This window comes from Eumetopias jubatus, unplaced genomic scaffold (assembly GCF_037043125.1).
Source record: "Eumetopias jubatus isolate StellerSeaLion01/CBP00866 unplaced genomic scaffold, mEumJub1_p1.0 scaffold_12, whole genome shotgun sequence".
Taxonomy (NCBI): Eukaryota; Metazoa; Chordata; class Mammalia; order Carnivora; family Otariidae; genus Eumetopias; species Eumetopias jubatus.
The window spans coordinates 61,488,449-61,513,850 of record NW_028274818.1 but is presented as its reverse complement, the minus strand read 5'-3'; the positions used below and the strand labels follow the sequence as shown (position 1 = coordinate 61,513,850).

Here is a 25,402-nt window from a genome sequence, read left to right as displayed (position 1 = left end):
AGAATCTCAAACAGACTCCCCACTGAGCAAGGAGCCTGACGTGGGGCTCGATCTCATGACCCTGAGATCATGACCTGAGCCAAAATCAAGAGTCAGATGCTTAACCGACTGAGCCACCCAGGCGCCCCAACAGTATGTCATCTTTTGTAATTGACTCCTTTCACTTAGTATAATGTTCTCAGAGTCCGTTAATGTTACAGCATGGATCAGTACGTCATTCCTTTTTTATAGTCAAATGATATTCCATTGTATGGATACATCACATTTGGTTTATTCGTCCATCAGTTGATGAACATTTGGGTGTTTCTATCTTCTGGCTCCTGTGAAGAATGCTGCTTTGAACCTTCACATACAAGGTTTTATTTGAACACCTGTTTCCAGTGCTTTGGGGTGTATACTCAGGAGCGGCAGGCACTGTTGGGTGATATGATAACCCTGTGCTGAACATTTTGAGAGACTGACAAACTGTTCCCCAAACTGGCTGTCTCATTTTACAGTTCCACCAGCAATAAATGACAGCTCCAGTTTCTCCATATCTTTGCCAAAATGCTTGTTATTTTCTATTTTATTTCACCCCTCCTGACGGGTGTGTGGGTGTGAAATGGTATGTTACTGTGGTTTTTATTTGTATATTTTAATGTGTTCATTGGCCATTTGTTTATCTTTTTTTGCGACATGTCTATTCAATCCTTTGCCCACTTTTCAAATGAGCTTACTTGGATTTTTATTATTGAGTTGTAAGTGTTCCTATACATTCCGCATATAAGTCTTTTATCAGATATACAATTTGCAAATATTTTCTCCCATTCCGTGGGCCAGCTTTTTGTGTTTAATATATTTTAACTTATATATTCTTGGGATGAAGTATGGCCTTTTTACAAACCAGGGAACTGTTGTGAAATAAATCAGAAGCCTCCTAAGGCAAGTATTTAATGAATATACAAAACAAGATTTGTGCATGTATAAGGCACTGATTGATCTAAGAGAGAAACATACTGCCTAGAAGCAGGTGCAGGAGATCCCTTGAGTGGTGAAAGGTTATCACAGAGCCGAAACAAAGAGAAGGATCTGTTTTCCTGCTCTTTCCCATAATAAAGGAGTGCACAGTGCAAGGCTCAGAAAATTAATTCAGGACCAATAAGAAGGAAACTGAACAGCCTTCTCTCTAATTAAACTATTGGAACTAGTTAATTTCCTCTACCTGATCAGTAGATCATTCTTTGTGGTGTTGTTCATTCACTTACACCTTAAGGAGATGTTTTGAAACCATTAGTATATCCAGATACTATTTTCAAAGATAGCAGACTCTAAACACACCATCAAGCACCATCATGCCCCCGGGGCTGGGGGACTGACACAACTAGTCCTGCATTTCCCTAATAAACACACGGAGCACCTGCCATGCTCTAGGCGTCGGGTTCGGCGATGGGACCATAGGAAACAATGCGACCTGGCAAGTGCAAATAAAGAGCCATTCCCATGGATGGAAATACCTATCGTGAACCAAGTCCACTGGGGGTGGAGATTGGGGGAGTCACTCAGACCTGTGACGCTGATTAATTTAAGAAGCACTCTCATGCTTGGTCCACGGATACTGATCTATAACATGTGCTAGGAGTGGCATGGAGATAACGAGGTGCTGGAGATACACAACCCAACAGTGCACAAGCTAGTACCGAAGAGCCCAGACAGTTGAAGGCAACAGCATGCAACAGGTGCTCGAATGAAGCGCCATGAAGCAAGCATCTTATTTGGGCCACTGACATGTGCCAAGTGGCTAGACTAGAGCTGGAGCATGGCAGGCACTTAGTAGTATTTGCTGAACGAATGAGAGCAAGCACAGAAGAGAGGCTCTGAGCCCAGACAATGTGAGAGGTGTGTTCTGTTATTAACTGCCCCCTTTAGGGTATGAGGCTCAGCAAGCAGAAGGGTCACAGCTGAGACGCTATAGGCTCTAAATGCTGGAGCCTGGCCTGGATTACCGAGAGGCACAATGTCCAGACTTGCAGGATAAGAGCAAATGTGAAGAGACTGATGACTCTATGCCTCAATTTGTTCCTCCCTGAAACCAAACTAGTTTTGGGAACACACAAGGAAGTCCAGGAAACTCCTGAAACAAAAACGTGGGCATTGGACCACGTGTCAGGGCTGGCTGAGGGTCTCGTCTGGAGCTAATATTTAAAGCAGACCCAACAGGCTGAGCTGAAATTAAGTAATTTCAATACTGAATGTATTGATGGAAATAGAAAAATGAGTGAATACAACCCCTAAAATCCAGCAAGTGCAAGTAATTATCCATTCAATAGGCTAAATAATATCACAGACAAATCATATTATGGGAGAAGGGAGAAGGAGCCTCTGCGTGGGGAAATAAAGAGGTTTCGCAGAGGGGCTCGTCCTTGAGCTGGAACTTAGAGAAAGCATAGGACTCTGATGGGCAAGAATAGGGAAACATGGGCCAGAAATGCCGGCAGGAGCAAACGCACAGGGCAGACAGATGGGAGCAAGGCCATTACTTCTTCCCTTTGGGGCATGGAGGGCATGGTGGCCAGTCCAGCAGGGAGGCAGAGAAGCTGTAGATACAGAGCACAGAGGGCCATACATACATCCCCCCCCCCGATGAGTTCAGGCTGAATTCCCAGACACCAGGAATGCTGGCTGACGTGTGTGTGTGTGTGTGTGTGTGTGTTTACATCATGGTGACAAGGAAATGATGTGTAAAAACACCAGCAAGAGCACTAGGGTCTGGATGAGAGGAACGGCAGTCAGGAAGGAGAGGGAGACCCAGGAGATGCTATAGAAGCAGGAGCACCTGTCCCGGGGACAGGTGGAGTATCTGAGATGTGTGTGCTGGGGAAAGGGTGTAGGACAGCACTGGGTTTCATCTGTTTTATTTTTTATTACTTTTGTGTGGGTTTTGTTGTTGTTGTTCGTTTGTTTCTGTTCTTTTATGTTTTTTCATGAGGGATTTTTGTTTGTTTGTTTTGTTTTTTTGGTATTAGTCTTTTTAAAAGACTTGGAAGCTCATCATTCCAAAAGAAAAACAATTTAACTGATCAAAAACTCAATCTGATAGTCAGCTGCCGAGGTGACTTTCTGAGCAGGGATGCCTGGAGGGTGTGTGGCCTTGACCAGGCTCCTTTCCGGCCCCCCTGCTCCACAACCATCTCGGTTGGGCATCCAGAACAACCGCTTAGTCTTCCCTCTGTCTAAGCCGGGATGGGGATGCCCAGCAGGACAGTGCAGGGAGTTCCTGAGCTTTGGATGAGGGACCCAATACTGCCATGGCAGGCAGTTCCAGAAACCATGTATTCAGACTTTCGGTATAAAGCACCCCTCTGATTATGGGTGCCCCTCCACTTGCCACCGTGTTGTGCCCCTCAGGGGAAGATGACATTTTCATGGCCGTATCACCTTTCTAATGAAATGACTTTTTGAGTAAATTGGTTGCAGTATGTGTATTATATATATTATACAGCAATGCCTGAGAAAATTAGCAGCTCTGCATGACAGGGCATTCGCCAGAGTCCCCTAAGTTTAGAGCTACAGTGCTCCTCCCAAAATCAGAGGTGTGGGTATTGAAAGCAAGAATTCCCTCCCAAAGCAGACGTAAAGGGACATCCTGGAGACCCATCCTGCCACACCTTCATCTGAACAGGCCTCAGCTATGCTAGGATCACATACATAACTTGTCTGATCTCATCAAGAACTGGAAAGGTGGTTTGCAAAACTTTACTTGCAGGCCAAGATCCATTAAAACACCTTAAAAAAAAAAAAGGCAACAAAAAAGAAAAAGCCCCAGCTGACAAAAATTAATCCTCTGAAAGTTTGGTTTTTGTGTTTTCACAGAATTCTCCCAAACTCTTTTGCCCTAAAAACAGAAGCTTCGATATCGATGCTATCTACAGTGTGATAGATGATGCCAAACAGTACGTATACATCGCTGTCACGGACTACCTGCCTATCTCCAGCACAAGCACCAAAAGGTCAGTGAGTGCATAAAGGCGTCTTAGAACCCAGCCTCCAGGGCCAGACACAAACGGGGGACCACGAGAAACCAGCCTGGGCCCTGAGATGCTCTCAGTTCACCTCAGGTCGCTCACCATTCAGAACTCCTCGGTGTGCATTTGCACCTTACCCATGATGCATGGGTCCGTTTGAAGGACTTAGGGTCTCACCCTGCAAAAGTTCCTCAGTGCTTCCCCTTAATAGGCACGGGAATGACTTTAGAATGAAGATCGGGGTGTTGTCAACTGGAAAGTTATTTGAAAAATAAAATAAATTAAATAATAAAAATTATTCAGAAAAAAAATATGTCTTGAAAATTATTAGTTTGCAGGTGTCCCTGAAGTACATACTGACGCTGAGCAGGCCTGGCAAGATTTTCCGTGGGGAAGATGTCATTTTGTTGTATTCATGCCAGTCTTCATTAAATGCTAAACTTTCATATGCTTTCAACCTCAAGAAGAAGGAAACTCAGAATGTGTATGTTCTCAGTCAATCCATTCCTCTGTATGAGGAAGAAAGCATTTTAAAAATGAAGGGATTTTTCAATAATTCATCACTGTTTGGGGCAAAAAAACCTTGAAATAAATGTAGGGGCAGAATGTATGCCCCTCAATAGTTACACGCATAAATGCATGGCTCTGCCCCAAATGTTTCCTGCTTTTGCTTTCTTGCTGGGAATGCAGAGATTTGGGTGCTTGTGTTTTGAATAACTCATTTAATCCAGGAAAAGTTTTCAAAGTGCACTTTCTGGGAGTACAACCTGAGACCTTTTTAATTTGGAAAATTACAATTTCAAAATAACCATTTACTGAGGTTAAATGATTAAGCGTGCTCTCTCTTGCTTGAATATTTTTCATGTTGCCAACCCCACATATGCATAATGTGCAGCTTCCTTATGCAAATGGCTGTAGGATTGCAAAAGCATGTTTCTCCCAGAAAGTGGTCTCCCATAATGACAGTCAAAAAGCATTTTAAGCTGCAGGAGACACTATTAAAATACTTTTACTTTAAAATATGGTACATCCCTTGAATATTCATAGGTTTTTACCCATATACTTTTACATGTTTTCTATCTCTCCTTTTTATTTTCCTCCGTTTATTGTGTATTTTGTTTGAGATTTCATTTTAGATGTCAACCTTACTTGGGGAAGATTTTTAAACATAATAGATAGGTTTTGCCTGATTTTTCCATTATTGAGAAGGAGAATAAGGTCAAGTTTATGGACTTATGTTAGTATGAGATGATGATTTCTTAGGATTGACAAAACCTTCATTCCATGAAGTCCCAGGAACAAAATTAAGCTCCTTTGTGGCCAGGGGGGTGGGAATTAACATGGAGAATCTAAAGTATCTTGGAAATGCAAAAGTTAGAGAAAACTAAAAGAATGATAAAGAACAGAAAACTCACCTGAAATTTTGCATTTGGGTTATTAATCTCCCATTTCAGTTGTTAATGAAAGAACAGTTCTTTTATTGTACTTACAATATGCCAGAGCTGACACTGCTGTCAAGCATTCTAATGAAAAGTCATCAGAGACAGAAGAAATAGTTCAAACATCCAGGTTATAATTAAATTCTTAAGAATGAAAAAAAAATGGAAAACCCCTGAGAAAAGACACTGAAGTTTGTATCAGCTGAGGAAGTCTATTTGGTTTGCTTTTTGTTTGTTTTGGTGCGTTTTATTGCTGTGAGTGGGGGCACAACTTCATAATTTGTGCCGAAATATAACAACATAGCGACATATAGCCACAGTTTTTCTTTTTTTCATAGTCTTACCAAATGAAAACAACAGACTGTTTTTTTTATTTTTTATTGTCATGTTAATCACCATACATTACATCATTAGTTTTTGATGTAGTGTTCCATGATTCATTGTTTGTGCATAACACCCAGTGCTCCACGCAGAATGTGCCCTCTTTAATACCAGTCACCAGGCTAACCCATCCTCCCACCCCCCTCCCCTCTAGAACCCTCAGTTTGTTTTTCAGAGTCCATCGTCTCTCATGGTTCATCTCCCCCTCTGACTTACTCCCCTTCATTCTTCCCCTCCTGCTATCTTCTTCTTTTTTTTTCCCTTAACATATATTGCATTATTTGTTTCAGAAGTACAGATCAACAACAGACTGTTTTAAGCATTTAATTGCCCCACTCATAAATCTGAAAGTATGACAATTAAAATCTCAGCTGTAACCGGATTAGCTTTTGCCTTACTTTAAAGTAAATATTCTAATCACCTTTAACTATTTTTTTATCAAGCGTAAGTGGGTTTTATATATTTCCTAATTGTAAACATGCCAATGACATGTCTCTGTCCATTATTCATTTGTGGCAAAACATTCTTTTCTGGTAATGTAAAAAAATAATAAAGCAAGCTAGGTCTTTCAGGTTTGAAAGACAACTTCTGAATAACATTACCTCTAACCAGTCTGTAAGAAAATTTTTTTCTATTTTATTTGTACATATTAAACTTCCTTTTCATTAACTAAAAGAAAAGAATGAAAAAAAAATTTATGAAAAAAAATTAAAAGTCAGCCTGGCTACTATCTTTTACATTGTCCTGGAGAAATTTTTCAGGAGTGAATTCAACTTGAATAAGCAAATAGACTTTATCAAATATCAGTGTGTTAATATGCTACAGACTTAACTTTTAGTCTACACACTGCTAAACATCCAAATGAAAGGAAAAATTCACATGCTCCCAAAATAGAAATGGTTGGTAACATGTAAAATATATATATATTCATCATCATTTAGCAGCAATGTTAGAAGTAACTTCTACTTTTCAGAGAAGTAGAAAGTGAACAGAACAATGATACATGGCTAAATAGATCCTGCAGTAAAAAATCAGAGGCCCTATTTCAGTTCTTCTTGTGTTAACAATCAAGTGCTGTTTCTTTAAGCAATTCACTTATTTATTTGGTTCATAGTTTGGGCTTGTTCATTATTTATTTCCTCAGTCACATGAAATACATCTTTCAGAAGGAAATCAGTAAAAGGGTGAAGGAACAGTAAAAATGTAGGCTGGCAGCCAAGAATACTCTCTGGCAAAGTTACTTTTCAGATGTGAAAAAGAAATAAAGACTCCCAGAAAAACAAAAGCTGAGGGAGTTCACCCCCACTAGACCTGCCTTACAAGAAATGTTGAAAGGAGCTCTTTAAGCTGAAACAAAGAAACAAACAAACAAACAAAAATGGAAGCACACAAAATTCTGATTAAGGTGATAAACAAGCCCTGGGAATTAGAATATTGTAACTCTTTATTAGAATATTGTAACTCTTTTAACTCTTTTTTGGAATAGTATATTAAACTCTTAACTATATCCTAAATATTAAAGGAAAGGAGCATTAAAATAACTGACTTCTACAACTTGGTGATGAAATCATAGCCTACAAAGAGGTGATTTGTGATATCAGAAATATAAGAGGAGAGGAGTAAAAGGATGATAAGTGAAGAAAAGTAAAGGCTATCAGCAGAGAAAAGACTGGTTTTTTTTCTATGAGATGCTTTATGTAAACCCCATGGTAACTACATGGCAAAAATCTAGAGCAGAGACATAAACATAAACGGGGGGAGAACGAGCAAATCATCCTGGAAAACCACCAACTGGCAAAAGTTAACGGAAACAAAGAAAAAGAAACATGGAAAGACAAAATAACCAGAAGGCAGAAGATAAAAAGGCCAGTAGTAAGTGCTTACATGTTAGCAATCACCCTCAGCGAAAATGGATTGAACTCACCGATCAAAAGGCACACAGTGGCTGGATGGATAAAAAAGCAAATATGCTGCCTACGGGACTCACTTTAGCTCTAGAGACACATACAGGTTCAAAGTGAAGGAATGCAAAATGATATTCCAAGCAAACAGAAATGAAAAGAAGGCAAGCGTAACCGTACTTATATCAGACAGAATAGACTTCAAGCCAAAAGGGTCACAAGAGACAAAGAAGGTCATTATATAATGACAAAAGGGCCACTATATCAAGAAGATACATTGCTGTATACACAAATATACATGCTTGCTACCAACACTGGAACTTCAAAACATATTAAGCAATTAGGGAGAAATAGACAATAATACAGTAATTGTAGGGGACTCTAATAGCCCATCATCAGCAATGGATAAATCACCCAGACAGAAGGTCAACAAGAAATTGTTGCTGTTGAACCTGGCTTTAGAACAAATGGACTTAGCAGGCATATACAGAACATTATACCCAACAGCAGCAGAATACACATTCTTCTCAAGTGCACTTGGAACATTCTCCAGGATAAATCACATGTTAGGCCACAAAAACAAATCTTAGCAAATTTAAGAAAGTTGAAATCATACCAACTATCTTCTCTGACCACAATCGTATGAAATTAGAAATCAACAAGAGGAAAGTAAAAAGATCTACAAATATGTGAAACTAAACACACTTCTAAACAACTTTTGGATCAAAGAAGAAATCAAAAGGGAAATAAAAAATTGTCTTGAAAACACAACATATCAAATGTTATGGGATGCATAAAAGCAGATCCAAGGAGGAAGTTTATAACTATAAACACATATACTGAGAAATGAGAAAGATCTTAAATAACCTAACTTTATACCTCAAGGAACTAAAAAAAGAAAAACAAAGTAAGCCTGAAGTTAGCAAAAGGAAGGAAATAAGTATCAGAGCAGAAATAAATGAAATAGAGACCAAAAAATCAATAGAAAGGATCAACAAAACCAAGAGCTGCTTCTTTGAAAAGAGAAACAAAATTTAAGCCTTTAGCTAGACTACCTAGACTAACTACAGAAAAAAAAAGAGAAGGCTCAAAGAAATAAATTAAACATGAAAGAGGAGATATTACAACTGGTACTACAGAAATACCTAGAATTATAAGACTACTATGAACAATTATACGTCAAGAAATTACATAAACTAAAAGAAATGACTACATTTCTAGAAACACACAACCTATCAAGACTGAAATAGGAAGAAGTAGAAAATCTGAACAGACCAAGTATGAGTAGAGATTGAATCAGTAATCAAAAAACCTCAGGACCAGATGGCTTCCAAATGTTTAAAGAAGAATTAACACCAATCCTCCCCCAAACTTATTCAAAATATCGAGAAGGAGAAATACTTTCAAACTCATTCTGTAAGGCCAGCATTACTTTGCTACCAAAATCAGATAAGGAGACCACAAGAAAGAAAACTATAGACCAATATCCCTGATGAATATAGAGGCAAATATTCTCAAGAAAATATTAGCAGACCGAATTCAGGAACACATTAAAAGGATTATACACGATGACCAAGTGGGATTTTTTATCCCTGGGATACAAGGATATTTCAACATATGCAAGTCAACAAATGCAAATACATTGCATCAGTAAAATGATAGATAAATATCACATGATCATCTCAATACACAAAGAAAAACCATTTGACAAAATACAACACCCTTTCATGATAATTAAAAAAAAAAAAACCTTTAACACGGGTACAGAAGGACTATAACTCAGCATGATAAAGGCCATATATGACAAACCAACTGCTAACATTATACTCACTGGAAAGAAATTAAAAACATTTCCCCCAAGATCAGGAAGAAAGCAAGGATGCACTCTTATTCAATACAGTCTTGGAAGCCCTAGCCAGAGCAATCAGGCAAGGAAAAAAAGGCATACACCTTGGGAAGGAAGAAGTAAAATTGTCATTATTTGCTGGTGATATGATCTTATATATAGAAAATCCTAAAATTTCAGTAAAAAAACTGTTGGAATTAATCAACAATTTCAGTAAAGTGTCAAGATACAAAATCAGTTGCATTCCTTTACACTCATGATGAAGCCTCTGAAAAAGAAGGAAAACCATCACATTCACAATAGCATCAAAAACAAGATACTTAGGAATAAATTTAACCAAGGAAGTGAAAGATCTGTACAATGAAAACTACGAAGCTTCACTGAAAGAAATTGAATACACAAATAAATGGAAAGGCATCCTGTGTTCATGAATTAGAAGAATTAATATTGTCAAAATGGCTATACTACTGAAAGTGATCTACAGATTCAATGCAATCCCCATCAAAATACCAAAAACATTCTTCACAGAAATAAAAGAAATAACCTTAAAATTTGTATGGAACCACAAAAGACCCCAAACAGCCTAAACAATCCTGAGAAAAAGAACAAAGTTCAAGGCATCACACTTCCTGATTTCCAACTATATGACAAAGCCATAGTAATAAAAACAATACAAGAATAGACGACACCAACCAATGGAACAAAATAGAGAGCCCAGAAGTAAACCCTGGCCTATATAGTCGACTAATATTCAACACGGGCACCAGGAACACTCAATGGGGAAAGGACAATCTCTTCAACAAATGGTGCTGGGAAACTGGAGAAAAACATGCAGAAAAATGAAGTTGGACGACTATCACACGACTCACAAAAATTAACTCAAAATAAATCAGAGACTTAAAGATAAGACCTGATATCATAAAACTCGTAGAAGAAAAGATAGGGAAAAAGCTCATCAATAATGGTCTTGCTAATAATTTTTTTGACATGACACCAAAAGAACAAACAACAATAACAGAAAATTAACAAATGGGACTATATCAAACTCAAAAGGTTTTGCACAACAAAGGAAACAATTAACAAAATAAAAAGCCTACAGAATGGGGAAAAATTTTTGCAAACCATATATTGGATAAAGAGTTAATATCCAAATCTGTAAGGAACTCAGTCAACTCAATAACAACAACAAAAAGCAAATAATATGATTAAAAATGGGCAAAAGAACTAAACAGACATTTCTCCAAAGAGGACATCAATATGGTCAACAGACACATGGAAAGATGCTCAGTATCACTAATCATCAGGAAAGGCAAATCAAAACCATGATGAGATATCACCTCACACCTGTTAGAATGGCTGTCATCAAGAAGTCAAGAGACAACAGATGCTGATGAGGATGTAGTTAAAAGGGAACCCTTATACACAGTTGGAAGAAAGATAAATTGATTCAACCACTATGGAAAACAATATGGAGGTTCCCCCAAAATTAAAATAAGTCTACCATGCGATCCAGCAGTTCCACTTCTGGGTATGTAATCAAAGGAAACGAAAACAGAATTCTGATGAGATATATGTACTCCAACGTTTATTGCAGCACTGTTCACAATAGCAGGGATATGGAAACAGCACAAATGCCTATCAGTTGTGGTGAATTGATGAAATTGATGAAAAGATGTGGTGCATATACACAATGGAATATTACTCAGCCACGAGAAAGGAGAATATCTTCCTATTTGCACCAACATGGACGGACCTTGAGTACATTATGCTAAGCGAGACAAGTCAGACAGAAAAAGACAAGTACTGTATGATATCACGTCTATGTGGAATCTAGAAAAGTTAAACCCGTAGAAAACAGACAGTAAAATGGTGGTTACCAATGGCTGGGGGGTGAGGGATAAGAGTGATAGTGTTTAAGACTGGAAACTTGTAATGAGTAGTAAATAGGTCATAGAGAGCTAATGTGCTATAAATATTATACCGTAATTATGTAATGTGGTGACTATCAGTACATTGGCAATCATATTACAATATAAGAATGTACCAAAGTAACATGCTGTATAGCTTATTAAATTTACACAATGTTACACATCAAACTTATTGAATAAGAAAAAAGTAGACTGATTAGTCTGTGGACTATTAATATTTTTCACTTATGTTTTCATTCAACAGACATTTATTGGGCACTCTGCAGGAGTGATTAAAGTCTGAACAGTGTAGTGTCCCAGGAACACCATCCAATAGGGCAAATGGACACAGAATCTGTTATAATAACACAGTGCGGGGAATGGAACAATAGATATATACACATAATATTGTAGGTCCTCGGTGAAAGAGCATCTGTGGCAGTTTCAAGCCGAGGCTTACTGGAGGATATGCTACCTGATTACATTTTAAAATATGCAGGAGTTAATCAAACAAAGGATAAGAAAGGGAGTTTTCCAGGTAGAAGGGACAGCAGAAGTAAAAAAAAAAAAAAAAAATCACCTGGCACATGCCAGGATCTGTAACAAGTTCACTGCTGGAACACAGGTGGTGAGAGATCAAATTGGAGGGAAGGCAGGCACCAGGGACAGGAGGACCTGACTGTGAGGGAGTCTTATGACTTTGGGGAGCCTCCACTACGTTTCAGTCAAAGGAGATATGCTTTCAGACAGATCGCTTTGGTGGTCATGGAAGACATACTTGACAGGGACAAGACTGGAGGCCAAGAAACAAATTTGGAGCTGTTACAGTGGCCCAGTCAGGGATAATGACAGATCGGAAGGATAGAATAAAGGATATATATTCCAAGAATATCTTTGAAGCACATGGTGAAAAGGAGAGCAGGCACAAGAATGATAACCAGGTTTTTGCTTTGGGTGATTAGATGATGAACGTCATACAAAGTAGAGGAGTCTATACAAAGTAGAAGGAAATACCAGATTTGTGAATTTGAGGTTCTTGTAAAGGTCCAGATGGGTAAAGATCTTACAAAGATATCCAGAATGAAGTCTGAAGATGTGAATTTGGAGCTTTTCAGACTCTAGAGGATGGTTGAGATTAAGTACATAGATGAAGCCACCACGGAGATGGCCTGTGGAGTGAGGAGAACGGGGGATGGTGATGGAATCTTAAGGGAGCATGGACCATACAACAGATAAAGAAACACTGCGAGAGATAAGGGACAAACCATCAAACCACAGGGTTCTAGAAGCCAATGGAATCCATTTTCAAGAAGAAAAGAACCATCAACAGAGCCACATGTGACTTAAACTAACAGTAAAGTAAGAATTGAATGATGTCCATTAGATTTGGCAGTTGGGACATCACTGTAGACTTGGAGATTTGCACAAAAATGGTGGGCTGGAGGCCAGGGGGCAGTAGGCTGAGGAGTGAATGGGGGTGATGAAGTAAAGTCAGAGGTTCTAGATTATACTGTCAAGAAGTTATGTTCAAAAAAGTAGAAACAAACCCATAAAGACAGAGAGCAAACTGATGGGCGCCAGAGGGGAGGGGCAGGAGGATGGGCAAAATGGGTGAAGGGGAGAGGGAGGTACAGGCTTCCAGCTGTGGAATGAGTAAATCACAGGGATGAATGGCACAGCACAGAGAATATCCCTGATGATCGGGTGACGGTGTTGTGTGGTGACAGATGGCAGCTGTGTGCTGAGCACAGCGTTAACATATAGAGATGTTGAATCACTGTGTTGTAGACCTGAGACTAATGTAACATTGTGTGTCAGCTACACTCAAAGATGAGAGATAGATAGATGATAGATAGATAGATAGATAGATAGATAGATAGATAGATGATAGATAGATAGATAGATAGATAGATAGATAGATAGATAGATAGATGATAGATAGATAGATAGATAGATAGATAGATAGATAGATAGATAGTTTAGTTCAAAAGGGAAAAGAGATTGTGCACCAGCCATGGAGCGATGCAGTCAGGGGAGGATTCTCTGAGCGAGATTTACATTTTATTATCAAACTAAGAGGAAGGGAGAGAGGGGGAAGTTGAAACGCTCTTTGGGAAGGAGTGACCAATGAAACACAGTTAGAGGGTCAGGGGAACGGCCCAGGGGGAAGGGTGGTCCAGGTCTAACCCTGAGCTGGTTGCCTTATCCTCTGAGCTAGGGGAAAAGGGAGAAGGATGTGGGAGGCTCTCGAGGGTAGAAAGTTGAGGAAGACCATGACGGAGAAGCTCTATTTTGTGCATGGAGGAAGAAACAAGTTTCTCTGGAGTGAGGTCCAGCTTAGAGTAATTACAGAAAGGTCCCAGAGGAGGAACTGCCCGAGGCAAGGACAGGGGTGGTGGATGGCGGCGAGGGCCTCAGCTCACAGGGCTGAGCTAACTTTGTTCAGCAGTCCTTGGTTTTGTGGCCATAGAAGTAGACCAAGGGATGTGTGGCTCTGACCCAAGAGCTAGAGAAAGGGGCAGGGCAGGTGTTCTTCAGGTGATCACTGAGGTTGGGCTGGGTCGGAAAGGTGACCCGGAGCTGATGGAGCAGGAGAGTGAGGGGGTCATGTGGCTGAGCCCATGTAGGGCAAGAGCACGCTCAGTGGGGATTTCATAGAGTGCAGGACGCTGCAGGACCGCAGGCTGGTCCATATAAAGAGGAGAACTTTGGAGGTGCACCGATTACAAAACCAGCAGGCTAAGGTTTTGAATAAAACTCTATCAGTCCAAACTGAGTTGGCCTGGAATTAGGGAAAGATTTGAACCAGTGAACAAACAGAAGGTCTACACATGTTGGGGCTGAGGGGAGATAGAGAGATTTGGGGGTTGTCTTTAAGACAGAAATGTTTGTTGTTTTTTTCTTTTTAAATGAGAAATCAGGACAGTTCTGGAAGTGACATTGTGTGTGTTTTGGGGGGGCTGACCCCACCTCCTAAACCAAGTGGGTAAATTGTGGTAGAAAATAACATGGCAGGACTTTCGGAGAAGCTATGGCCTCAGGAAGAGTCAGGATTTAGTTAAGGCAAAAGGCTACAGATTCAGGGAAAATGCTGAGCCTCCAGGAGACACTGTTGGCCTGGTGGAGAAGTCCAAGGGCCAGAGTAGCTGGGGGCTTGGTCAGGAAAGAGGAAGACAGCCTGGAAATGAGAGTATGAGGAAGTTTGGATAATCAGAGCAGAAGCTCATTTGGGTAGCAGTTTCCAAAGAAGAGGGGTTCTCACAGTCTTTGGGGGCTGATAGGGTGCTCAAGGCTCTGAACAGGAATTCTGTTGGAAAGTTGACTCTCAGTGCACATGTGAGCTGAGGTGGTGCAGGAGTGGTGAGGATAGCAGGTGGTGGAGGTCAATCTGTCCACATCCTCTGAGACCCCAGTGGTAGGAGAATTCTCAGGCAGGGTCAGGACCCAAGAAAGCATCCTCTGTAGGTGCCCAATCCAGGAGATCTGCACGTTTTCAACATATCCTATCAGGTTGTGTCTTTATTACAGAACAAAGTAATGATTGGGTTAATATAAATGTTCTTTGCAATCTAGTAAATTTCTTTCCCCAAACTAACTTATTTTCTTTATTTTTATCCACATGGATATTATTCCTACAGGACTTACTGGCCAGACTTGGATGGGAAAATAAGAGAAGCATTAGTTTTGCGAAGCGTTAAAGTTCGACTCCTTATAAGCTTCTGGAAGGAAACTGACCCCCTTACATTTAACTTTATTTCATCTCTTAAAGCTATTTGCACTGAAATAGCCAACTGCAGTTTGAAAGTTGTAAGTATGATATTGACTTCAGTATTATTAAATAAAAAGGACTGATTCCCTCCCCACATCTGTGAAAGCTGTAAGCACACGCATTCGTGTAAACTGCCAATTAAGAACCAGGATAACAGTCTCTGATAGTGAGAAAATATTTCAAAAGTAGGATAAGTATTTTTTTCAAGACAAACACATGAGAAAAGGAGCCTGGAACCCACGTTTGCTGGCACCCTCCTGGCCTTGCCCTATTTTCTTCACACACTGCCTATTGGGCCCTCTCTGCTTTGTTTGAACTGCCTCGTTCACCTGCCGTTCCTGTTTCTCAGTCTGTGACCAGCAGTGGCACTGCTCCTCCACAGCCTCCTCCATCCCCCGAGGCCCCCCAGCCTGAGCTCCTGTTCTTGCTCCAGTCCTTGGGGCCACATGCTAATCCACATGCTTTGAGGGAGACAAGATTGGGAATGGGTTTTACTCTCAGTGTGGTAATGCCTTAGCTCATCTTTGACTCTCAGGTCCTCACATGTGATGCCCTCTTCCTCCCCTCTGGGCCTCTGTATAATGCTGTTCCCTCTGCCTACAGCACTCTCCTCCCCTGTGCCTTATCTGACTAATGCCCGCTAGTCCTTTAGGGCTCACTTTTTCCAACCTCCACTGCAGTCATTCAGCAAATGTACCCTGAGACCCTACTCTGTGCTAGGCACCCTTCTGGGGGATGGATCTGTGCTCCATGCAGTATTTAGGGACCAGGATGACAGGGGTGCCACCATCCACTCTGACACATAGCTTCCAAGATAGTCCCAACCCTCAGCAGCCCAGGGCCAATCAGGAGAGAGAGAGAATGGAGGACTGCCCAGGAAGCATTTATGGGGGGGGGGGCCTGGAGGTGGTGAACATCCCTTTATTTAGCCTTTATTCCGCTGCTCAGAAGTCACTCACCTGGCCACACTGAATGGCAGGGGTGGCATGTTCCCCAAAAGTCAAAGGGACAGGTTCGTGGATCATCAGTCTGCAATTCTGGGCACCCACACAAAGAACCCTCATCCCCCACGAGTACTGCACAGTGCAAAGTTCAGGACCTCCCAGAGATGTGCAGTTCTGGACCTCATAGTTCAATAAACAGAAACTAAAAACAAAACAGCAATTTCCCACAAAACCCAAAACCCAGGTTGAAGTTACCTCCTCCCCATATAACAGGGACAGAAGAAGGCCAGTGAATGTATGTACCAGTAGCCACAGCCAAAGGTTTTGTTGTACATAGTTCCCAAACTTGACCAATATGCTTCCTTGCCCATATACTTCTGCCTCGGCCTCCCTCTCCCTCCCTCCCTCCCCCTCTCTCCCTCTTTCCCTCCCTTCCCCTCCCCTTCTCCCTCTCGCTCCTCTTTCTTATTAATGGTGGTTTCATTCAGGTTATCAGACTTGGGTGGGAAGATTATACCAATTATGATTAATCCAGTTATCGGATCTTTGCTGCAGGATTGAGTCTTAACTGGCCTCAGTCACTTAAAGCATTTTTCAAACTAATTTTATACTCCTGGGCTCCTGGCACAATCAGTTTTTCTAACCCTTTGAAATACCAAATTTCTAGTGTATCTGCTCTCTTTCAAATCGGCTTGCAAGCCAGCAAATCCGTCTCTGAGCTTATTTGTCTCCTCTGATAACTTCCTAAAAGCACTAATAACAACCAACATATACTACCAACAATTTGTTTTCCCCTCCCTTGCCCTGTAGCCATAGTTTTTCTTTTTTTGGGGGGGTGGTGCTTGGTCTTCCTTCCAAATTAATGCAAGTTATGGTTTTACCAAGTATTTTGCCACTGCTTGGGTCTCCATTCTTTCCATCCTGCAATACCAATTTCCTTGTTGCCTGCTGCCCATTGGATAAACCATTGCTACATCTTTTATTAAGTTTTATTGTTGCTATTATGGCACCATCTCACTTCACTTTGCCTAGATGTAGTAAGTGCTTAATATTTTTTTAAAAAAATGAAGGAATTTCTTATATTCGTGAGTATAGACAGTTGGACAGGCACTGCGTTAAATACTTTGTATGTACTACTTAATATTCACAACTACACTATGAAGCAGGAACTTTTATATTGTAAAGACATAGAAAATGAAGCCTAAAGGGATTAAATAATTTCTCTCCAGGACACTAGTTAATAGAGGAGAAAGATTCAAATACAAGCCTTTCTTTCTTTCTTTCTTTCTCTTTCTTTCTTTCTTTCTTTCTTTCTTTCTTTCTTTCTTTCTTTCTTTCTTTCTTTCTTCTTTCTTTCTTCCTTTCTTTCTTTTTCTTTCTTTCTCTTTCTTTCTTTCTTTTCTTTCTTTCTTTCTCTTTCTTTCTTTCTTTTTCTTTCCTCGTGTGTGTGTAGGAGAACTGAATTGAACAGATTTTATTCAACTTTTTAGGATGAGGAAAGCAAATGATATAAAATAAGTCATAAGAAATGATCTCTTGTACTATCTCAGACTACTTTCAGTGTTTTACAAAATGCTCACACAGCAAATATGAAAAGCTTTAACATAGTCTTACAACTTTAGCTGCAACAAATGCAACATTACCAAACATACAAATGTTTTCTGTGCCAATCTTAAAGGTAGAATTGCTGAATTACTAATTTTTACAATGTTATTCATATTTATTTTTATTCATATGTTTTTAATGAAACCATTGCCAACATACATTATTAATGTAAAAATAAAGTTAAGGAAAATACAAGTCTTTCTAATTCCACAGTCTGAGCTCTTAGACATCATACTGCATGGTCTCTGCATGCAGAACAGATAATTGAAGTTACAAAGTTCTTTTTTTGGTCTTTCCTATCTATATTGAAAAACGTCATATATTACATCTGCTCAAAGACTTAAGAAGCTACACATCTGACTTATATATCTGTGGGATCAACAAAAATATCAGATAAAATGTTTTTTAACTCATTCATACCATTAAATACTTCTTTAAGTTGAAGTTATCAATCATATAAAGACATAAAATTCTAGGGTTTACTGTAGATTTCAAAAAATTATGCTTCTCACATAGATTTCATTTTAATCTCCCCAACATTCTGATAATATTGATGTAAAATAGAAATTTTTATCTCCATTTAACTGGTTTTTATAAACTGAGTAGCCATGCACATGTCTGAGTTCACAAATCAGTATTAGAAATAGAAACAGGTCTGTGAAACCTACAGCTAACATTTTACTCAATGATAAAAGGTTGAAAGCTTTTCCTTTAAGATCAGAAACAAGACAAGGGTTCCATCTCTTACCTTTCCTATCCAACATAGTACTGGAAGTCCTAGCCAGAGCAATCAGGCAAGAAAAAGAAATAAAAAGTATCAGAATTGAAAAGGAAGTGGCAAAATTGTCTCTATTTGCAGGTGACATGATTTTATATATAGAAAATCCTAAAGACTCAACCCCAAAAATGTTGGATTTAATCAATGAATTCAGTAAAGATGCAGGATACAAAATTAAAATACAAAAATCACTGTTCACATTAACAGTGAAATTTCTGAAAAAAAATAAAGAAATGGATCACATTTATACTGGCATCAAAACAATAAAATTCTTAGGAATAAATTTGACTAAGGAGATAAACGGTCTCTATGCTGAAAACTATAAGACATTGATAAAAGAAATCAAAGATGATGCAAAAAAATGGAAAGGTATCCCACATTCATGGATTAGAAAAATTAACATTGTTAAAATATCAATACAACCAAAATCCATCTATAGATTCAATGCAATCCTATCAAGATTCCAATTGCATTTTTATAGAAGCAGAAAAAACACTCATATAATTTATGTGGAACTGCAAAAGACCCTGAATACCTGAAGAAATCTTGAGAAAGAAGAACAAAGAAGGAAGTATCACACTTCCTGATTTCAAGCTATACTATAAAGCTATGGTCATCAAATATGGTACTGGCATAAAAACAGACAAATAGACCAATGGAATAGAACCGAGAGCTCAGAAATAAACCCAAGCATATACAGCCAACTAATATTTCACAAGGGAGCCAAGAATACTCAGTGGAGAAAAAATAATCTCGTCAATAAATAGTGCTGGGATACCTGGATATTCACATGTAAAAGAATGAAACTGGACCCATATCATACACCACTCACAAAAATTAACACAAAATGGATTAAAGACTTAAATGTGAGACCTGAAACCATGAAACTCCTAGAAGAAAACACATGAACGAAGTTTCTTAACGTGGACTGGGGTAATAACTTTTTGGATGTGACACCTAAAATACAAGCAACAAAATCAAAAAGAAACAGTGAAAAGACCACCTATGGAAGGGGGAAAATATTTGCAAAGCATATATCTGATAAGGGCTTAATATCCAAAATACATCAAAAACTCATACAACTGAATAGCAAATAACCCAATTAAAAAATGGACAAAGGACCTGAAGAGACATTTCTCCAAAGAAGATATACAAAAGACGAAGAGGTACATGAAAAGATGCTCAACATTGCTAGTCATTAGGGAAATCAAATCGAAACCACTATGAGATACCATAGCATGCATGTTAGGACAGCCATCATCAAAAAAACAAAGATAACAAATGCTGGTGAGGATGTGGAGAAAAGGGATCCTGTGTGCACCATTGGTGGGAAAGTAGATTGGTGCAGCCACTATGGAAAATAGTATGGAGAATCCTCAAAAAAATTAAAAATAGAACTACAATATGATTCAGCAATTCTATTTATGGGAATATAACCAAAGGAAACTAAAACACTAACTCAAAAAGGTATCTGCACCTTCATGTTCATAGCAGCAATACTCACAGTAGCCAAGACATAGAAACAACCTAAATGCCCATTAATGGATGAAGGGATAAAGAAGTTGTGGTATATCTATACAATGGAATATTGTTTGGCCATAAAAATCAGATAATACCTTTTTGACAACATGGACGGACTTTTGAAGGCATTATTCTAAGTGAAATAAGTCAGAGAAAGACAAGTACTGTGTGATAGCAGTTGTATGTGGAATATAAAATTTAAAAAAAAATAAAAAGTCATAGAGAAAGAGATCGGACTTGTGGTTACCAGAGGTGGAGGGTAGGGTAGGGGAGATGGGAAATTGGAGGAAGGTGGTCAAAGGGTACAAAATTCCAGTTACAAGATAAGTACTAGGGATTTAACATACACCATGATGACTGCAGCTAACACTGCTACATGGTATATAGGACAGTTGTTAAGAAAATAAATCCTAAGAGTTCTCATCACAAGGATAAATTTTTGTCTTTATTCTTTTCTTCTTTCTTATCTTTTTATTGTATCTATATAAGAAGATAGATGTTAGCTGAATGTATTGTGGTCATGTCACGATATGTGTAAATCAAACCATGATGCAGTACAACTTAAATTTATACAATGATAGATGTTAATTACTCCTCAATAAAATGGAAAGAAGAAACAGGTCTATGATTACTACTATGGATCTATTTTCCACACCAGATTTACAAGTGAATGTGATAACCAGGAGTTGGATTCGGGCACCAACCTCAGTTTAGAATCAGACATCAGGGATTAGAGGAAACACTGGTATGGTCCCAGAAAGCCAGGCAGAGACCCAGGAGAATAGAGTCAGTTTGTGTTCAGTACCTTTCCATGGGCAAGAGAATCCTGGGGCTTGTTTTCAGCTCAGGGATGGCATTTTCCAGATAACTGAAGTAGCATATAGGACAGCATGGAAAATCAAGTGAAGCATTGTATTCCCGGTGCCTAGCAGGATGCTGGCACAAAGCATTCAAAACATATGTGTTGAATGGATGGATAGATGGGTAGATGGATGGATAAAATCAAAAAAAGTTGCTGACGAAGCGTGTTCAGGAAGGATCTGTGAACCAGTGAGTGGAGGGAGCAGGGAGCATGGTAGATATGGAGTCATTTTAGCCATTTTCCCTAAAGAGGGTATGCTGGAGAAGGGTGAAGAATCTGCCAGGTGAGGTCATTCACTCAGAGTTCAGTATGCTTGCAGATAGAGGAGCACCACTGTCAGACCTAGCAAGTTTAGCAGTGTTCTAAAATACAGGTTTGATTATGATTTAGATATGACAAAACCAACAGATCAGGAAATGGTGGCCATTGGAAAGGCAAATTTGTTTTATTCACAGATCTCAAGAGAAAGAGCCATGAGGGGATGCCCCAGGGTCATCCGGAGGCAGGAGTGAGGGAAGCATGGACAAGAACTTTTGTTTTGGTTTACAGGGCTGGAGAAGAGACAAGGCAGAGTAAGCCCACTTAGGACTGGCAAGTTTGAATGATTTTGGTGGGCTCTAGTGCCCAGGGGCTGTCCCTAGTTGCCTGGTACCTGGCCCTGGGGTGATTACAGCAAGTGGATAGTGGCCCAGTGTGAGCCCATAAAGGAGATAATTCAGGGTATGGGCCATGGTTGAAGTATGAGAAGTGCACTCACAGGCAAGTTGTTTGCTATCTCCAGAAATTAGCCAGCCCTCAAAAGGGCAGTCCCTCCAGGCTCAGCAGGGCTTAGATGTCAAAGTGTCAGAACACAGAAAATAAGAAGACATGACTAATACAAACAGAAGCAGAGGAGAGAATGTCTGGAGCCTACCACACATTGTGCCTTTGCTCCCACCTCTTCTCGAAGGCACTATCAGTTGAAATCTCCATTGTGAAATATTGTGCTCTCATTTAAGACTTGCAAAAAATTATAAGGAAAGTAGAATCCATCCTTTTATTCTCTACTTACTCAGCTCCATCTTTTCCAACACTCATGGTCACATTGTTTGAATAGACCAAACATTAATAGTTCACCGTTGGACATTTCATGAAGTAGAGACTCTGGTCCTCACTGAAGCCAGGCCATGCATTTCTAAGCGTCAACATAAGCCTCAGTGGGAACGCAGCCTGTGGCCCCAACATCTAGTACACAGGTGGGTGAGGAGCTTTTTCAAGGCAGGTGGTCATTGGAACATTCCATGAGGCATCTCTTCTGGAGCCTGGGATCCCTGATAAAGCAGAAGTCCTGGTTGCAAGGCAGGGAATCTCTCTTCAGAGGAGTGGGCACCCACAGCCCTGGCTTGGGGGCAGGGTTTGTGTCCATGAAGGGACACCTGGGAAAGAGACTGCACTCACAAAGTTGGCCCTGTCAGCTGGGCTTTTATTTTTCAATGAATTCATAAATCCCTTTTGGACAGTCTTTGCTGTCACCTACAGCACATTAGGTGTCTTGTGGTATGTCAGTGAATACAGTGTGATTCCTGCTGCCATTTTCGTCTCCCAGATAAAGCTTTTCCTTCTTGAGGGCCATCTTCAACTTTCTAGAGCAGAAGAGTCTCTGTAGAGTACCAAGCAATAATGCCATCCCCAACATAAATTAGGATGTATATTTTATTCTTTTTCACATCCATCTTGATTCCACAATAATATTTTCCTCAAAAGGAGGAGGTGGAGTGTGTGGACATGTGTTGTAACAGAATGTCCGAGCAGGGTGACTGTTGTTACCAGGTGGCAGGCAGGGTTGGGGAAATACCACAGGACTTCCCACATACATAACTATGACTTAAGAGCATCCACAGGTCATCAAGTCTGTGTGAAGAATCCACAAAATGTGGCCATCTGTGAACCCTCCAAATGACACAGATTTTGCAGGAGACAGGAACTGTGGAGAAGGGGGATCGAGGCAGCATTGCCCAGCATCATGGTAATATGGCCCCGCGTAATACCTTCCTCCGTTATGTGCAATGGACCGTTCTCGGCTGATAAGATTTTGGTGAGCGTGCCATTGATCTCAAGGGGTCTTGCAAAAAATCGGAATAGAATTTTCAGGGCTGTTAGGGACCTTGGTGATCACACTTAGTTTATCACTCCTTTCCTACCCTGGGGTGAAGGGGAAGATGAGCCCTCACTATTTCCCCAAGGCAAACTTGAACAGTTTTAAAACTGTATGACGTCTCCATTTCTAGATAACATCTCATTTTTCTCTCTGCCTCTTCTTCCTTTCAAACGTGCATGATCCCACAGCCCTAAGACATTCATTCCAGAAAGATTCCACGCAGTTCTGGATATGTTCAGCCTTTTCCAGTGTGAAGGAGACTCGAGAGCTCACCTTTCATGCTGTGTCATCCTGTGAGCTCCGTCACAGTTCAGGCCTCATCTGAGCAGTTACGAATTCCAGCAGATTCTGCAAACATCAGCCCACCTACCTCCACTGTCAGCCCCCTCTCTTAGCCCCCCATAGCCCCAGGCCTGAGGTGCTTTGGGGGTCACATTAAAGTTGAAATTCAGGATTGACAGTTTGAAGTGGTGATTTTTTTGACTTCTTATTAAAAGAGCTTGTAGACCTAGGTTTTTCCCCTTGGCAAAATCTCTTTTGACCTTTGTAAATCCCCAGCTGAATCAGCTAGTCATTGACATGGGCCTGCTGCTTTTTATAATGTATGCAACACAGAGGAATATTCATTCAGGTCATTGGCGTGCATGACAGAAAGCACCCTGAGGCAGACCTCAAATGCCAGCGTACCCCGATGAATAAGACAATGGGAATTTAAAAACCTTCTGGCCCTCACCTTGTTGAAAGAATGAATTTTGTGTTCATTTTGCAGCTCAGAGTGTTCATTATAGACCTAGTCGAACATGCTGATTTTCCCTCTTGTTGCCCATACAAGATTTGAGGACAAAAATACTTCATCTATATGAAGTAACAAGATTGTGGCTTTAATAATCCAATATAAGGCCAACTGTGGATATTTGGATAAGAAACCCTTTTGTGCTCTTGAACAAAACCAAAAACGTTCCTTATACACCTGCTTCCTTAATCTGTTTATTTTTGTGTCTTACAGAAATTTTTCGATCTGGAAAGAGAGAATGTGTGTGCTACAAAAGAACAAAAGGATCACACCTTTCCTAAATTAAATCGCAACAAGTACATGGTGACAGACGGCGCGGCTTATATTGGTAGGTGTCAGGGCTGTCAGGCTCCTTAGGGGATCCTGCAGGTCAATGGCGTTCCCACCATGGTCTTCTGTACCCCCCGGGGCCCTGGAGGAAACAGGAGGGGGAGGGCAAACAGCCCCTTGAACAGAACCTCTCCTCTAGGGCTTGGTTCAAGTATGAGGATGCCATAGAAGATGTTTTTAATAAGTGTTTTCAGAAATTCTTTGGTCCACTTGCCTCCTGTTATGGGTGAGGAGGTGAATGGCTCATGAAAGGCAAGTCCCAGGGGCGTCTGGGTGGCTCAGTCGGTTAAGCGTCTGCCTTCAGCTCAGGTCATGGTCTCAGGGTCCTGGGATCGAACCCCGCATCGGGCTCGCTGCTCAGCAGGAGTCTGCTTCTCCCTCTGCCCCTTGCTCTGCTCGTGCTCTCTCTCTCAAATAAATAAATAGAATTTTTAAAAAAATGAGTCCTGAGAATTGAACCCTTCCCACCCACTGTACCCCAGCCAGTCTGTCCTGAGTCACAGGAGGCAGACATGATGACAGCCCAGCACCAAAATGAGTACTGCCTGGACAACGATCCCACCTCTGCCATTTTGAAAATGTCTGCCCTCGGAGAATTTACTCCTGCTCTCTAAACCTCAATATCCCCATCTGTACAATGGGGCTAACAAGTTTCTACTTCGTTGGGGGAAATTTAAGTAATATATGCAGGGCACCTTGTACAATTAAAACCCCTGGCATACAGATAATACCTGATTCATGTTAGCTGTTATTTTTAAGGTAGTAATAACTACTGGTGGAATTACTTACTAATGTGTCAGCTCTGTGCGCCTTTCCTACAGTGTGCATGAGTCCAGGGTAATCCTTTAACTGGTACCATCAACAGCAGAGCAGAAATTATTATCCGTAAAAGAAGGGACATAAATCACAGAACAGCAGTCTGTCTATTACATTGTACAGATGACGTGGCAGGCTCAAAGCAGAAAAGAAAAATGTGTGTGTGAAATGAAGGAGTATGGAATATGGGGTTCCCCCCCCCCAGTTCAGTGAGTGAGTATAGAGTATGCCTTTTTTTCTTTGTAAAGCACTTCATCTCATTTGATTTTCTAAGCAATGTTGCCAATAGGGAGGGTGGCTTTTATCGCCTGCAGTTTAGAAATAAGGAAACACGGACCATAATTGGGGAAATGACTTAAACATGCAGATGAG

At 40.2% G+C, this 25,402-nt stretch overlaps 1 protein-coding gene across 1 annotated transcript in view; it reads left to right on the top strand.

Annotated features, from left to right (window-relative positions):
- PLD5 (phospholipase D family member 5) overlaps positions 1-25,402 on the top strand; it is a 395,172-nt gene that overhangs the window by 363,348 nt on the left and 6,422 nt on the right. The window contains exons 7-9 of the mRNA XM_028111768.1: positions 3,850-3,986; positions 15,114-15,282; positions 24,098-24,212. Of these exons, the coding sequence (XP_027967569.1) occupies positions 3,850-3,986; positions 15,114-15,282; positions 24,098-24,212 (421 nt within the window). The remainder of the gene's footprint in view (positions 1-3,849; positions 3,987-15,113; positions 15,283-24,097; positions 24,213-25,402) is intronic.